Raw genomic sequence first — 17,675 nt, 5'->3', positions numbered from 1 at the left:
AAAAGCTGAACAATTGCTTTGGTATTCTCACTGGAACATCACACTCACAGTATAATTTCCTAGCACTTATTTTAGCTATCAAGTATGTACAACCTGACACAGATGGAAGCACAATAGCAAATTCACTCAACAAGCTCCCGGGCATCTAGCTTTGAAATAAAAAATGTATTTGAAAGTCTTTATGAACAATGATTTTGCCCATCCTAGTACAAAATACGTGCTTATTTTTCCACCATTTAGAACATCAACATCCAGAGAAAAGCATTATTTTCTTCTCCTAAACAACACATATGCTGATACTACCCTATCAATGTCAACTGACAATCCTGAGGATGACTAGTACACATACTGCAAGATGGAACAAAGATCTTTCCTGCCCCATGCCAGGGGCAGGCAGGATGGTTACACTGCACAGCAGACATTCAAGCACATAACTTCCACAAATGCAACTCATTGCCTGAGAAATGAGAAAAAGAATCAGATGGAATAGGTCATAAGCAAACAAATGAGGTAACACACCAATTAGAACTAACACTTCCCTTACGTAATCAGACTCAAGGCACTGACATCTATCCAGGCAGACATAAAAAGGAACTCAGGTTAAACAATTTTGGCAAATAGCACACACATTTGCATTGCTAAATATACTAGAGAACCAGCAGCAGAAAGTTAAACAAGGAAAACTTTTGCTACATCATTATCTTACTATATGCAGAGCTAAAAATTACTCCTAACTTCCACCCCCTTTTTTGGCCATTCTTTAGTCAAGTGAGGACATTAGCAGCCTGTACCTGTAAGAACTGTTCAAATTTCTTAAGGTGTGGATTTTCTGAGGTTCTTGGAAAGTGGAAACCATTAAAATCTGCTATGCTAAAAAATCATGGCAATTTTGTGTAAGAGTCTCAATGAGCTCCGATTAATTTAATTAGACCTTAATTATTGGTGCTTAAGTTAGCAGTCTGTTGTTATTCTTTCTTATTTTTCTAGTTTTCTGATTTTCAAAAAAGGTAGAAAACAAATCACCTCAAGACAGCACACACAAAATTCTGTGTTATGGACACAGAAAAACTCTCAAAGAAATACTGTGCATTGTTAATAAATTTGAGTGTGTTCATAAAGCATATGATAGAATGGTATACTTGAGATATGACTAGCAATTTAGAAGATGAACTGCAAGGAATATTGCCATGGAAATTGAATATAACAACAATTCATAGGGAGAAAAGAGTTGTAAAGCTCAGTGACATTTCAAGAGATTGACAGCAAGTCAAGAAAAACCTACAACAGCACAAAAAGTGCTGACATGACAAATGCAGCCCTTGACTGGTAAAGAGAACCAGTCATGAACATTCCCCTTGAAGAGGAAATCACATTAAGCAATGAGATATTCTAAAGATACAAGAAAGGTTTTAGTAGAGTGGGTCAACACAAAGACTGATGAAAATTACTCTCTCCAGATTTTCTTCCCTTCTGCTGCAAACCACAGAGAAAAATAAAATAAAACAAGGTGATTTTAGCATCTACATTAAGGAACTGAGGTGCTGATCTCTCTGGTATCCAGTGATAGAATGCATAAGAACAGTTCAAAGGTGCAACAGAGGAGGTTTAGACTGGACATTAGGAAGCATTTATTTACTAAGAGGCTGGTCAAACACTGGAATAGGCTTCCTAGAAAGGTGATGAATGCCTCAAGATTGTCAGTGTTGAAGAGGCATTTGGACAATGCCCCTAAAAACAGGCTTTAACTTTTGGTCAGCCATGCATTGGTCTGGCAGTGGGACTAGATGATCATTGTAGGTCCCTCCCACTGAAATAGTCTATCCTGTTCCATTGCCGACAGATCTTCTATGAATCACTACAAACTGAGAAAGCTACATCCAGAAACTTGTGTGTTTGTTAGAAGCAAATATTGATGTTATCATACGATTTTTCTCAAGCCTTTCTATATAAGCTTTGGTACTGAGACTGTATTTGAGCCTATCTGAAGCCATTACTTGCTACTGCAACAGAAATATTTAACAATAACTGATGCCTCATCACAGATAAATATGATGTCTGAGTTTTAGAAGAAAATGACACTGCCTAATGAAACGAAACATGGCCTTCTGGAGACACTCTATTTGCTGGTATCTTTTGGAGATATTTCATTCAGTGTTAACTTCAGTGATTTTGGATGAACTTTTACAATGACAGAAAATAACACAGCCTATTATACAATGGGAACAGCACAAATAATTAACGGGCAACCAAGCATTTCACATCACCACTAAGTCTGCCAAGGGGGGGAAGGAAGATATATTAAAAACTCATGCAATGTTAGTCAGTAATAAAAAAGCTGTTCATTATTCTCTGCTCATTTAAAAGGCTTTTTGTTAGGATTCAGTTTAGAGAGTTGTGTGTTAAATAATTCAGCCATTCTTTAAAATAACATTTATCTTCAAAGAACAGAGCTCAGCAGCTGCCCTCTTCCTTCCCCAGAAAAAAACCTCAAACCCACACAAATGGACTTCACTCCTCATCCAAAATAAGAGAACAGAGAAGTACCTAACAGAAATCAGCCTGAGCTGATGTAAAAACAACACAGACCCCAGGAGGCAAAAAGATGGAACAGAAGAGTTAATTCTGATACAAGCTTTCCACAGATGATAAAAAGTTATCATCCATAGGCCCTCCTAACTGATGGCCAGCAAGCCTTCTTTAGGTGGCTAAAGTAAGACAGCAATTCCTACATCCTCTTCCCAAGTAAGGGGTAAAAAATAGTTCTAGCCAGAAAGTTGGTTATTAAGAGACTTCTAGTATAAAAATTAGACAGTCTGAGATATCTAGCAAAGGTATGATTTACAAGGAAGATAACAGAAGTAATTTCACTGATGAGTGGACACAGGTCGGAACATCGATTCTGTCATCAGAAGATAAGAGGCCATTTTTGAGATTTCCATTAAAAAGACACGGGTTGGCAAACGACAAGTGTTCTAAAACAAACATAAGAAGTTGTTTTCTGTTTTGAAGTAACCTTTTAGGAAAAAAAAGGAGTGAAAACTTCCAATCTTTAGGCAAGCATTCAGAATCTGTGGATAAGGTGTTTGGTGTTTACTTGCAAACTAACTCTCGCATTTCCTGGGACATGATCACAGGGTGACATACCTGTCCTTGAACTTCCCTGCTGGCCTGTTTCACTCAACCTAATTAGCATCTAACTTTCATCCCTGCTCTGACAACCTGTTACGTGTAGGGGGATCAGAAAGCTGATCAGAGGGAATGGAGCTGACTTAGTCATACAGGAGTTTTATCGGTAGCATCTTAAATGGATAGAAAATGATGCAGGGAAAAGAAGCATCAGGGAGAAGCGATGTAAAAGGGTAATCAGAAGGTATGTGGGAAACTGGCTTTTGGATAGACAGGATGCATGAAAAGGAAAAGAGGAAAGGAAAAGAGTACAAAGGGAAGAAGAGAAACAATAGTAAGAAAACGTCTTCTATTTGTCTCTCACCATGGAGTTGTTAAAAGAATGGTAGGTAAATGCAGGGGGAGAACTACAAAGCACACATCAAATCAAATCCTCTACAAAGAGTTCTTAAATTATAAATGAGGCAAAAACCTCCACCAATTCCACTAAACATGCTCTTATTGTCTGTGAAAGCTTTCAGACTCTCGGAAGGGAGAAAGAGGAAAGAAGAAGGGAGGCCTCAGTCACTGCCTTTCAGTTGTCATTGTGAAATTAAAGCAATTGGTATACCCTGGGCAATAACCAACCTAAGTAACTGAGGGAACTAGTGAATTACTTAGGCATAATCATGCTTATTTAGCATTACCTTGCAAAATAAAGTAAGCTGCACAGAAAGAAAACAATCTGCTTAACATTCTTTCTACCATAACCAGTCACAGTGCAAAACAGTATCTGCTTCAGTAGAAGAAGCTTGCAATTCATAACATAAGTTTAGATAGTAAGAATAACAGAAGACCCTATTATACCTAACTAAAACTCTAAATTCAGTAGTAAAACAAATCACCTTTCACTAAAGCATGCAGATTTCTCAAAACTGTGAACTAATTCACAGTCACTTGATGACAAATCCCTTAAAACCCAAGAGGAAAGTGAGAAAACCCAGAACACTTAAGAAGCTAAAAGCATAACTCGTAGTCACAAATAATTTCAGGTATTCTGATTTTTAAAGTAAGTCATAATGAAACCAAACTTCAAAACAACACAATATCCTTTCTCCACCAGTGTTGATTTCTGGTACCAGTGCTGCCTATAGTTGGTGGGGAATATATCCATACACTCAGGTCTAGATGTCTGTATCTAAAGACCAGAGATAAAGAACACCTCTGAATAAATGGGGTGGGGAGGAAACACAGACAGACTTTCAGATAGACAGAGCTACTAAGCTCAACATCCTTTATATTAAATAATTAGCTAAATTCTGCATTCTGCTTTAACTATTAAAAAATATGGAAAGTAGGGGTATTTTTTCCCCAAAATTTTCTTGTCTGTAAATGGTCACATTCCATGCATCTGCTTCTGCTGTCACTTTATTCTTGTCATTTTTCTCCAATTCCTGTCTACTTTTGTTTACTTCTTCTCAAAACACACATGAGACACTAGGAGCTCCCAAAAGATGTTCTTAAATTTCCCTGTTCTTCTAAAACTCAGCATCATTTCTGTCTGCTTCTTTTTCTGCAAGATCAAATATGTCAATAAAAGTGGCTCTTAAGAATAGTTTTCTTCCATATATGCCATGAGACAAATCAGTTTTATAACAGTCCTGTAAGTCTCAACCAAAATTCATGCCTCTGCCCCTATCAACAATAGGTGTCTTTCTCTGTGAAAAGATGACACATATATAATACAAAAGGAAAAAAATATTTCACTTAGTATTCTCAGAGGATCATTTATGCATTGTCATACTCCTTTGCCCTTGTTGCCTATTATTTATGCCCCCTCTACCACATAAAATAAAAAGCAGTATCAGATTCGCTTTTTCTCAGGTAATCAGTTTTAATACTGATTTACAAATTAATAGGCCTACAAATATTTCTTTTCCTATAAACCTATTATTTACACTTTCTCAACTCCAAAAAACATTGAGAAAACTACACCCTGCTTAATCTAGGAATATCAGTTTAATAACAGATGCAAGACACATTCCATAAATTCTAAACTAATACTGAAATTTTAACACTAACTTAGACTACACAGATCTATCCCATATTTTATAGATGAAAGCAAGAAAATTACTTTTTGCTTGGTAATAAATTTCTCAGCATGCTAAATCAGAAAACAGAAGTTCTAGAAACACAAAACGTATCAGATACTAATTTCCTGTAACAACAGCCCAGAGACATACTGTTCAGTAATTTCATTTCAAGTAGAAAAGGTAGTCTCAAATTTAGCTGCAGTAACTCTGCATAGATTAACCTTTAATATTCATGAAAGTGGTTCTGAGAAGCCTTTACAATTGCTTTGAATTTTAACAACGTTCTAACACCTCATCAAGATTTCTTATGAAAGTATGAATTTTCTTTAACCAAATAGTTTTGTTTTGAATTTGATATAGCTATATATTTTAGAAGGGGGAAAAAATACAGCGTATGTGTTCTAATTGATCACTCACTTTGTGTCTAGCTGATGTAGAATATGCAATAGAGAACAGGGGTTAATCTTATTTTCATATGGGAGCATCATCAACCTTGCTAAAATCTACAACATAGGAAGTAGACCAGAAAAAACTGTTTCATTTGCAAAATTAAATAAAATAAAAACATTTTTGTGAGTAACTGTAAGGGTAGAAATGTCTGTCCAATTTTAACTAATAAGAAACAATTCCTTGTTTTACAAGCTATGAAAAAAGTCAACATGGATGATGTTACAGTCACTATCTATGCCAGGATACAATAAACACTGCAGTCTACCCACTGTATCAGAGTAGTAGGATGGACAAGGCCATGCTATTGACATATTTTAAAGCCATCTTTCCTGCTTGAAGACTATTTATATTATTTTTTTTCTCTTTGCCTACAATTCTTCTGGTGACTTCTCCCCACCCTAGTCATATACCTTTATACTGGCAGACAGAGCACAAGAATATACCATGCACTAAATTGCACTAAAACTACATGATTCACACATTTTAGTAAAATTTTAAGGTGTGAGTATCCTTGAGAAAGAAAAATAATCTGAGAGCTCAAATCAATGGTTCATAGAGTCACAGAACTCTTGCAGTCAGAAAAACCACTTCCTTACCTAACAGCATGTAGTTGGAAAAAGCATTAGAAAACCATGAGCTTATTCCTGAACACAACTACCATGGTTAAGTCCCACACACTACAAATTAGATTGCAACTATTTAAATTTAAGTAGTCTGATGAAGTGGAAAAACCAGAACTAAAGCTGCAAAGTAATCCTGACTGAAACAAACAGTAGGAAGTAGATGGGAGGAAGAGTGGGGAGGGAGGGTGAGAACTTCTTTAGAGAGTGAAGGGAGAAAAATCCATTTCTACACGACTTACTCCTGTAGGCTGAAATATCAGTCCATCCACTTCATGACTAACTTCTCTGGCAAAGTTTCCTTCCAGGAGCTGTAAAACAAAAGGAAAATAAATATTTTTTCCATAGAGAAATATTTCCCTTGGAAGACTGCACATCAAAGCAGATTATACACTACTACTGCAATCACTTGCTAGTAAACTTCTTATTTATGGTTTAATGTCAGAGCTTGGGAAATGTCAGCATGGAAAGCTTCAACAAATTAGTAGCTTTTACAAAGAGCACTCAAGGCTGAAACAAGTTACAGTTCTATTCAAGGAAAATGGCTTTGTCTGAAAAGAAGCACTGGGAAATCAAGATGATTCTGTACACTAAAAGATGAAGAAAAATTAATTCTGATACAGCATGGCACAGTCATTTATGGTCAGATTAAAGGACAAACTCACCACTTCAATTTGCAAGTAGCACTTACTGTAGATTGAAACTATGTTATGAAAAATATTTCAGAGCATCATTCAAAATGCATGTTTGGCAGACTCCCTAACCAGGGCATAACCCAGTAACACAGCTACATTACTGTAAAATAGCTGCATGAATTAATTTTGATCTTAGAATGGTTTGGATTGGACAGGACTTTAAATATCCTCTAGTTCCAACCTCTCTGACATGGGCAGGGACACCTCCCATCTCGATTATTCAGTTTTACATTTTCAAGGATTGTGAGTTCCATATGGAAGTGATACATCCATCAAGAAGCATTTACCAGAGAAAAAAACCAACTAAAACTAATTAAACCAGCTAGTCAGTCACTAGTTACAAGAATTTCTTATATACTTCCATGTTAAATTATGACTTGTCTAAGGAAAAGCAAATAACCAGTGAGAAATCACAATTGACAAAAAATAGCAAGAATTAGAAGAATTGCCAAAATGTCTCATTATTAATTTCAGTTTATGTTTTACTTTAGAGTTGAAGAGTCTATCCTAAAGTTGTAGACACTTTTAGTTCCTTCTGAAAAACTTCTATGTATAACTAACCACACAGTCCTAAAACATAGCAAATACAGAGCTCAATAAATCAGGCAGTTTTAAAGGCAGTATTTTGGCCTAGATTGTTCATTTTGTACAATTTATTTTGTATACTCCAACTCAACTCAGTGAGGCACAGATAAAATCATTCAAATCAAGTATCAAACTCTGCCCTCAGTAAACAGAACTATGAAAGGAGTTGAGAATTAACATTTGGATCTTCCTATGGGTTGTACAACTGAAAGCAATACACTTAAAATGGATCATAAGCCTGATGGCCAAATACTTTAAATAATAAAACACTGTATTTCATTTAAAACTGCAGCTGCTTACACAGAACGACTGATAATTTTGCTATTATAAACCATAGCTTTTTTCTTATCTACAGTCATTAATCAGCATATTTGTCCTTATAACTACAAATACAGCTTTCACTATTCAACTTAGATCCAATTTAATAATAAAATAGCACTCTATGAGAATAGTCTCAAGTGGTAAAATACTTAAAGAATGTTTGACACTAAAAAAAATTATCCAACAAAACATTATTTTTCAGTGCAGAAAGTCCACAGTTAGAATGTGAAGTTATAGGTTGCACTTATCTATTAGTATTTTGAAATTTACAACTGAGACTCACAGTCTTTTACCAGATGTCTAAAATAAGAAAAATAATCATATCCATAATTCTTTCATTAATTCATTGTTACTCTGCTTCAGCAGAGAAATTAGCACACTGGAAAAGATTTAAACAAATGTTAAGAAGGTTTTTTTAAACTTTTATTTTAATTTTTCTATACAAGCTAAACCTGTGGATCACTGCAAGGTTACTGTTATGGTCCAAAACTGACAGAGAGGTACCTGTAATAAGAATACACTTTATATTTACAAAAACACATGCAAAAATTTCATTAAACTTAAGTACCAGAAAGACTTTATCCAAATACAAAACCCTACTCTTTTAAAAATAAAAGACAAACTTCAAATTAGCTGAGCCTATACTTTTTATACATTTCTAACTAGCTCATGAACAGACACTAACCAAACGAAACCTATAATCTCTGTTTCAGCTGATCTAAAATTCTTTAAGGAACTTTGAGGACATGGCAACTTCAGTGGTGGAGCTTACATAAACTACAGTATTTAATATTTCCTAAAATAAAACTTGAGAAAATAGAAACAGTCTTTTAATTTGGAGTGTGTGACTCACACAGCTAAAGCATAAAATTATCATCATGCCCAGTTTACCTGTAGCTTTCTCCACTCTGGTCTATGCACTTTTAAACTACATTAAAGCACTATTATAACTTCATAAATGGGGGGAACATGTAAATACAAAATTTACCATTAAAAAAATATATTCTGGCTCTTCTTTTCATTCACTACTGCACTAGTATTATAAAAGGCAAAAGAATCTCTCTTATTGACCTCACTCCCAGATTCAGACTTGAACAAGTTATCGTTTTGAAGGTCCACAGTACTTTTACAAAGACATCTCATCTCCACCCAAATGTCAACTAGATATCAAAGACAAAAGGATTTTAGAACTAGGAACAAGCCTCAACAGATAATTAAACCTCTTCGTGTTCCCAGTTATTCTGCTTTCATTCTCACTTATTCTGCTTTCATTCTCATTAGGTCAATTAGAAGAATTTCAGTTATAACATTCTAGAAAGGAATTTCTACTGGAAAGTATTAGCAATCTGGGGAAGAGGGAGGGAAGTAGGAAGGAGGGAATGGAAATTTTCTGTGAGCTTCTTCCCATAAACACACTCTTCAGAATTACACTATTTAGAGGCTGTCTCCAAACAGCAGAATATATACTGAATACTGCAGAAAGTTTGGAATGACAGGAGAATGAGCAGAAAAGGAATGCAAATATTTTTGACACTAAAAATGTAGTTGATGTAAGGCTTTTAGGTTTATAAACCTAAAATGCAGATATTACAGCTCATCTTTTTTAAAAATTATGTTCAACTTTTCCACACATTAAAATTTCTAATTAATTTGAACAGTATGGTCTTTTTTAACCAGCACCATGATAAATGGCACACCTGCTTAACTGGGATGACTGCCAGGAGTCAGATAAAATGCAATGCATCTCAATGACATTTTATAAAAGATGGGTAAATGATGCATGCAAGCCAATTCTTTTGGCATGCTATTCCTTGTAGCCTCATGGCATCTATTTCCACCTGTAAAAGCCTTTGTTCACTTTTTGTAGCTTTCCTGCTTCCCTGGGAACACTGCAATAAACCATATACTCATAGTGCAGTTTATTATTTAAAACTTGTTCTTTCTTACTTTAGAACTAAAGCAAAATAAAAATTACTGCTACATCTAATAATATTCCTCTAACAAAAAGAATGCAATGAGTGGAGCTGTTGAATGATTAACAGGATTTCCCCTTGCTCTTCACCCACTGAGCTGAGGAGCAGCAATGTGTCACCAAAAGCAGCACTAATAACCTGCTGAAGCTGATTATGCTAAAACACTGAATCAATCAGCAATTCTTGAGTGGATAACAGAAAATTCATGCTTTGGAGATCCCTCTACACTTACCAATAAAAAAAATCACTTGGCTCCTCCAGCAGGATGAGAGGAAAAAAAAAAAAATCAGTGCATACAGATTCCACACAATGCAACTTTTCTGTAATTCTGAGGCAAGGCCCAGGATTCTAACAAGCTTTCAGATGTTACTTTATTAACGAAATAAGTAAGTCCAGTAGGTACTACTGTGCCTTTTACTTTCCCATACCAAAAAAAAACACCCAAACATCTCATGGAAACAAAACATGCTGTGAGAGTTATGCAGATTCCAGAACATTAAAATAAAGTCTCTGCAAAGTCATACTGACTTTCTACAAAAATAAGTTGGCTAATGTCCTTGCACATAACTATTATCAATCTGCTATGTTGCAATATACAAGTATTCCTAAACATTTTGTCCATATTTCTGATTCAAAACTGACAGCCCTTGTTAGCCTAGTCAAATACTTGGACTTAAAAAAACCACACACCTTTTTATTTTATAATACAAGACAAACATCCATTTTCCTTGGTTTTTCAATTTCAGAACTGCTCTATGCTTCATTCTGCTTCAAGTCAAGCTACAGTAACTCTGCCTGCACCAATTCCCTCAGTAGTTTTTCAGAGCCATCTTGAAATTACTGATCATCTACCTGGTCACTCCACAGCACAAGGGAACATACTTCACTCAAAACTATTAGTTACAAATAAGCTACCAATCAAACTGTCAGTTAACTAGAATATAAAACACCTTCAGACATGAGCTACTGTCCTTTCTAACTTCACAGAGCCAGCCTCTTCACTGGGTCAGGTTTCAGTCCAACTCAGAGGACAATCCCTCTGATGATGACAGCCCTTCATCAGCAGACTGTAAAGTAATTCTCACATCCAGTCATGGGCTCATAAGCCTCTGTACAGATACTGCAGATTCCTGAAACTTATTACAGTCTTCATAAAAAGATTCAGAAATTACCAGCATCAATAACCACATTTTTTAAAAGAAAACAATTATTCTGGCTCTTCCTTGCACTTATCTAAAAGTGTCAGGCTACTCTGCTTTTAAAACAGAATATCACCCTTGGTTTATTTTTACATTGATTTGTTTCATCTTGCTTGCAAGTTTCTGTATTATTCTATTTTTTTACATGACCAGCTCCTCAATAGCCCCGTCTCTCCTTCATCATCACAGTTCAATATAATTATTTACTTTAATAGTGGTTGCTGATGTATTTAAGACACCCCAGAAAAAGTTTAACATCCAAGTGGGAGATACAAATGTTTTTAAATGCAAAGTGGTCTAACAACATTCAATAAAATATGCCTGAATTGAATGTGTCTGATACTAGAAAAATTCATCTATATTATTAAGTATAGAAGTCTCCAAAGAAAGAATCTATGAATCATAAACCCAGCTGAACAGCTGTATATAAAACCAGTATTTCTACTGGGTAGCCTTCCTGGACATGTTTTTTTTAAAAAACAACCAACAACAACAACAAAAAAACCAAACCACACCAAAACAATGAAACCAAACCAAAAAACAACCACAGATAAAACACAAAAACATTGGTAGATTGGTATTGGTAGAAGGAAAATACATTAAGAATAATCTGCCACGAAAGATCTTCAGAAATCCTGGTTTTGAATTACATCAGAAATCCCACAGAATGTCTTCTATGTTAGGCTTAGATAAATTCAAATAGTCTGGCCCAGATTCATCCCAACTAGCACATTTCCCAAAATAAAACAATTAATTAGTGACAGCAAATAATGGAGCCATGGTCCAAACTATTACCATTTTAAACTCAATCTTTCAAATATTACATTTTGAAAAGGACACCTCATGGAAAACAATAAAAAATGCTGTTGGGGAGGCAGAAGCACAAAGGCTACTGCGCAATGCCTGAAAATAGGAAATGCAGCTTCATGTCAGGTGAGGGAAGCTGGTCCCTCTAAGCTACAGTTGTAGTCTCTGCTCCTTCCTTCTCCCCAGAATCTTTCCAGTTTCCCCTGTCTTGCAGCATCTTTTCTTTTTAGTTTTGTTTCTAAAAGCAGGGAAGGTATCAAGAATTAAACAGCTGCTTTCAGTCTCAAAGCAAAAAAAAAAAAAAATAATACAACAAACCTCAAACAGCATGTGAGTAACTATATACGGGGATGGAAGTTTCATGTATTATTTAAAAATAGAACTCAACATCTCAAAATTTCCACAAACAAAAGTTGGGTAATTCACATTTTAAGAGTAACAGACTCCAAAAGAAAGTGTTAAGAGAAGTCTTGATTTTTGGTTCATTGACTGAAACTACTATAAATATATGGTAAAACTTTTTAAACAGTCTTTAGTGACTCTGAGGAATATACAGGTTTGGGAATTAAAAGGAGCCCATACCTTTTGAAATGGGGAAAAAAAAACAACAAAAAACACACACACAAAAAAACCCCACAAAAAACTCCTCAAACTGAATACACTCAGACTTTCATCTTTTTTAATGTTTGGGATACCACTCGCCTCACCTAGTCTTAGCAAGTAAAACAGCTGACCTAAACAAACCTAGTGTAAATTAACAGTTTGGGAGGAGGTAGAAGTGGATCAAAGACAAACCTCTGGCAGTTCCACTGCTTCCTTCCCTGCTCAAAACCAGACACAGCCCCATCAACAGTCAGACTAACTTTCAGACAGCTGTGAGGATGAAACTCCCTTAACATACACAGTTAAGTTCCTTTTCAGGTTATATTCTCAAATGCCGAGTAATTTTTTTTAAAACTGTGCAGTCTCAAGTGACAGCATGCCATGATGGAGACCCACCATCTTTTCAGTTGTCCCAATGAAGTATTGCATGAGAAATAAAAAAATACCTGTTTCTCAGCAATTTTTTCCTTCCTTCAACTTTTCTTCCTTGTTCCTCTACTTAAGACACTGTTAAGGACATCTTTACAAGTTTTTGGCCATAGAAACAAGCTTTACATCTCAAACATTTCACAATAAAGTGTATATAACTTCAAATATTTCAATAATGCCTCCTCTAAACTCACAATTCTAATCTTTTCTTCATCAACTGAAATCACCCCATACTCCAGAAAGGCCATAGTAGCAAGAAAAAAATGCACTCCCTCTTCTCATTCAAGAGGTCTCTGGTTCAAGGAGATCTCTGGATACATGAGCACTTGCTGAAGTATTTCACCAGCCAATGGCTCATAGCTGTCTGCCTGACTCAAACCTACTCCTTCCTAGTAACTGTGAAGGACTTGAAATCACAGCCCATGATTTCAAGAGTGTGGTTTAAAACATAATCATACAAGTAAATATTTCTGCTTGCACTTTGTAATTCCAAGAGCTGTAGCTGTAACTAGCATTTCAACATTTAATTCCTTCATGAAAATACAAGTAACCCATAACTCATTTATTTGATTTCAAGTTTTCTTCCAAATCACCTACAAAATGTTAAGAAGCAGATTTTTAATAATTTAACACGACCTGGTTTCCTTTGCATTATTCTCATAAGCTTAAAACAGTATCAGTATCTTCACAGAAGGATAAAGACCAATTCTATAATGCATCCTCAGTCATTAATTGCATTTGGCTTTATTTACCTTGAAGATCTTGAATTTTTGTTTGCTGGGAAACCAGCACCAAAAAGGCAGGAAAGGAAACACAGCATGTTAACTGAGAGTACACTTGGAAAAAACAGCTTGAATGAAACATTCTTAAGGTAACATACTAAAAAAATCATGAAGTTACAAAGTATTTCCTGTCCTCTGCTTATGGTCTAAAATATGCATAAAGAAAGAGTAGGATCAAAAACTGCAGAAAATAAATTTTAAAACTCCCTAAGAAGAAATTATTTAAAGAGGTTTTATATGCTCATAAAGAACTGACATACTGAAGAATAACTGCTACATTTTCAGTAACCCAGTGAAATCATCTACTTTGCCCTAATTGCATACGGAACACAAAGTATAAACTTCTGAATTGCTTATTACTTAACAAGTAATGTCATGCTCTGGGCTGTAAAATCAGTGTATAGTTCAAATTGGATGAAAATCCTTCTTATAAAATTAGGCTTAAAGCTCAAATCTTAGCTTTCACACCCCCATCCACTCAAGATGCTAATTCAAGATGTAAGATACATACATCTTGAAAGCACCTGATGTTAACCAGTAACAATACTAAACAAGAAGAGTAAATGTAAACTGCAAAGGTTCACCCATTTAACAAAATCATCACTATTTTGCACTGGGTAATCTGTGGCAACAGCTGAATTACACTATGATGCAAATGATACCAAGTGACTCCATAAAGACATGAATTTTCTCAGTTGATAAAATTAAAAAATACATACTCTTTCTAAACAATACTGTTTTAAAGAAAGCCTTTAATTTACTAGAAGTTCTGAAACCAATCATACTGAAAGCCTAAAAATAACTTCTTTGCCAAGTTAATCATACAGAATGTTTTGGCTCAAAAGACATTAAAAACACCTAATTACTGCAATCGATTTGTTCTCTGTAAGAATGAAAGCAGATAATGGCAGCAATGTGAGATTGATGTTCACTAATATGATCACGAGACTAATTATTATCCATGAATCATTTGTAGCATTCAAAACTTGATTAATGTCAGGTCAAGTTTAACATGTGATAGGTTTTATTAGTAATGCTCAGCTATCCCACAGCTTGTCAGTTTAAGAAAATGCCATCTGTTAGGTGCAGGAATAGCCAACAGCCACAACAAAAGCACAGTGGATACAAATGGTCACTCAAGTACATTTTAAGAATTCCATAAGAATCCATCACTAGAAGACCTGCTAAACAAAACCTAAGCAGACAAGGCAAGCTCTTCCCATTTTAAAGCTTAACCAAAGGAGTGTTTAGTATGACTCAGATTAGCTTCACAGATTGGACAGTCTCTAGTAACAAAAATTCTCCTGCAAGAGAAATATGCACTGCTTCTTCTCTAAACTCCTTCATCATCTTTAGCAAGTGTTCCTGTACAGAATACCCTGCTTTACCCTTTAATGCATCACAGGTATGTATGATCTGAACTAATGACTCATGTAGCAAAACACCATTAGAATGTAATGAACCTGAAACTCCTATTTCCCAAGAAGATGTTTACTGACAGTCTCACACATGTTCTAATTACAGATAATGACTGGAATTCTTTTTGCATTAGGCTCACTTTCCAGTATTTCACAGCACTTTGTGGATCACCAACTATACTAGGGGCACCTCCCCCGTGTACAGCCCATTCACAGCTCTTGCAGCAGAATGGGAACTCACCTGCTATGCTAAGAGCTCACCTGGGCACCTCCACTGAACCTCTACAAGTTCTGCAGTAATAATAGTGGGAACAGAAAGGTTGGAATAACATGAAGAGGCAACAGACAGGTCCATGCACAGAGAGGAGAAAGGTGACCTAATTCTACCTGGGTTTGCTCCAGCACCTACGCACTCTCCTCTGGTCTAAAACTAGTCAGAAATCTTAGCAGGAGCATTGAAAGAAACATTTGTTTACCTCACAGTTTTCACAGCTACAACAGCCCTCTCAGATGTATTATAAACACATTACTATCTGATGGCTCCCTTGTATTCTAAGCAGATGAAGCTGAAAAGCTGGGGATCCATGCTGCCCCTAGCATAATTTGTGGTCTGTACTTAAGCTCCAAGTGTTCTGTTTTCTGACTAAGAGCATGATGTGCCGGGCTCCCAGATTCCTTTATGTCTTGATGTAAAAGCCAAGTATTCTGAACACTTGGCTCTAAAAGGCCATAGACCACAAATAACATAAGTCAAAGAACCATGACTACAGTACAGTTTCCTCCTCAAGTATCTTCCCATATAATTTCATAGCCAATGACTGACAAGGACCCAAATGACTAGTGCCTGGGCATTAGTATTCTAACTAATTACATCACTCTTCATTTATTGTCTTTTAGAAGAGCAATTCTACAGAAAAGTCTTGACTGGAGTCCATTTATTTTTTCCAGAACAGGAAGGCAATAGAAATTCTTGTTTATACTCATGTGATGGGGAAAAAGCAACAACTCTAAGCAAGAAAGCCAGAGACTCATCCCTTCTATCTGCTCTGCATCCTGATTAGGCACTTCCGAAAAAATCAAGTTATTCCACACACTGGACTGTAAGAGCTTTCCCAGCTCCTATAAAAACTGCTGTCAGTTTCCCCACAGAGTATTATGCTTTTTTCATAAAGAACATATAGCAAGAGAAATCATAGATATAGATATATTCTTCTGAAACCTGCTTCTTTAATCTTTTTTATTACCTCTCTAAAAGATTTAAAGAAAAGCCATTTCCAGATATATGATTAGCTGTGTGTTCCTGTAGTCTGAGATGGGATGCAAGTTCCAATATTGAGAAGTTGGAAAATCTGCTCTAGCTTGATTTCATTATGCAGGCACAACTGAAAAAAACTGCTATAGCAACACATAATACATATATTGTAGAGGTGCCAGGAAACAAAGTTGGATGGTTCTATTTATTATTATTTTTTTATATCTTTTTTTTTGTTTATGCAGCTAATTCATTAACCATACACTTCAAAGATGCTACTAACACTAGCTATATGTGTTCCTTAATTATTTGAATAGAGTTATTTCAGGAAAATGTAGAGCAGACTGCAGTAAGTCCCACTGAGCTATCAGCTGTTTGCAGGTTCTGAGTGAACAACTCCAAAGGTCATGTACCTAATATATTCAAAAAACCACTCAAGAACACCATGAGCACTATGTGTGTTAATGCTTAATTTGACAGCACATCTGCATTCCTGAATTCAAAATAAGCATTAGATATTTCTCACTGTCAATCTCTTCTCAAAAACACAGCTGAGAAACTGACATCAACTAACCACGATGTTTTCAAATGTTTCTTTCAAGTAAGAGAAATAGGCTGCTTTAAGAAAGTATGACTTTAGTTATAGCTTCAAGATGGGAGAAATGCGGCTTCCTCAAGGGTGTAAGGGAAAGCCACTGCCAAATAGCAATAAGATTTCATATTTATTTTACCTGACAAAGAAACAGATCAATATATTTCATAGCGTGGCTACTTAATTTACTGTGCTCTTCTCGGTTCCCTATTTCAACCTGCAAGTCACCTTCCATTTTTTCTTTATATATGGACTTTGTCCATATAACATCCCGTGCTCTCCTACATGGCAGAGCACACCTGCCTGAGACGAGAGTTCTGCTGGAGCTGGAGGAGGTTTAAGAGGTGCCACTAGCAAACTCTTTGACTTATTTACAAATTATCTACAATCTGTAACATTCCCGAGGATCTGCCATCCATTCAGGTCCTGTGTAACCTACTCTAGGAGATGTTGCTCTGGCAGGAGGTTGGACTAGATGATCATTCAAGGTCCCTTTAAATCCCTACCATTCTGTGATTCTGTGAAAGTGTTGCTGTCTTCAACTGAGTAATGTTCTCCCAGTGATGTTTAGAAGGTCCCTACTACTCTGGGCTTGGTTAAATACAACATTCAAAAGTTCTTCTGATGTATGTTAAAAACATGACACTGACATGCAGTGCAGCAGGGCCAAGTACATTTTAATTTGTTCTCTAAGTGCTCCTCCAACATTACAAACTTGGTTTATCTGTTATGGAGCCCCTGTGTAAACTGC

The 17,675-nt window shown here is 35.9% G+C and overlaps 1 protein-coding gene across 2 annotated transcripts in view; it reads right to left on the bottom strand.

Moving 5' to 3' along the window:
* Nucleotides 1-17,675, bottom strand: part of RNGTT (RNA guanylyltransferase and 5'-phosphatase) — a 172,209-nt gene that overhangs the window by 82,208 nt on the left and 72,326 nt on the right. The window contains exon 11 of one of the 2 annotated variants that reach the window (XM_010000510.1): nucleotides 6,511-6,579. The exons of the other annotated variant lie outside the window; for it this stretch is intronic. Within the exon in view, the coding sequence (XP_009998812.1) occupies nucleotides 6,511-6,579 (69 nt within the window). The remainder of the gene's footprint in view (nucleotides 1-6,510; nucleotides 6,580-17,675) is intronic. 2 annotated transcript variants of the gene reach the window in all.

The sequence above is a fragment of the Chaetura pelagica genome, unplaced genomic scaffold, assembly GCF_000747805.2.
Source record: "Chaetura pelagica isolate M959 unplaced genomic scaffold, ChaPel_1.0 scaffold174, whole genome shotgun sequence".
NCBI classification, from domain to species: domain Eukaryota; kingdom Metazoa; phylum Chordata; class Aves; order Apodiformes; family Apodidae; genus Chaetura; species Chaetura pelagica.
The sequence above is the reverse complement of the archived record's forward strand: the minus strand, read 5'-3'. Positions and strand labels throughout refer to the sequence as shown.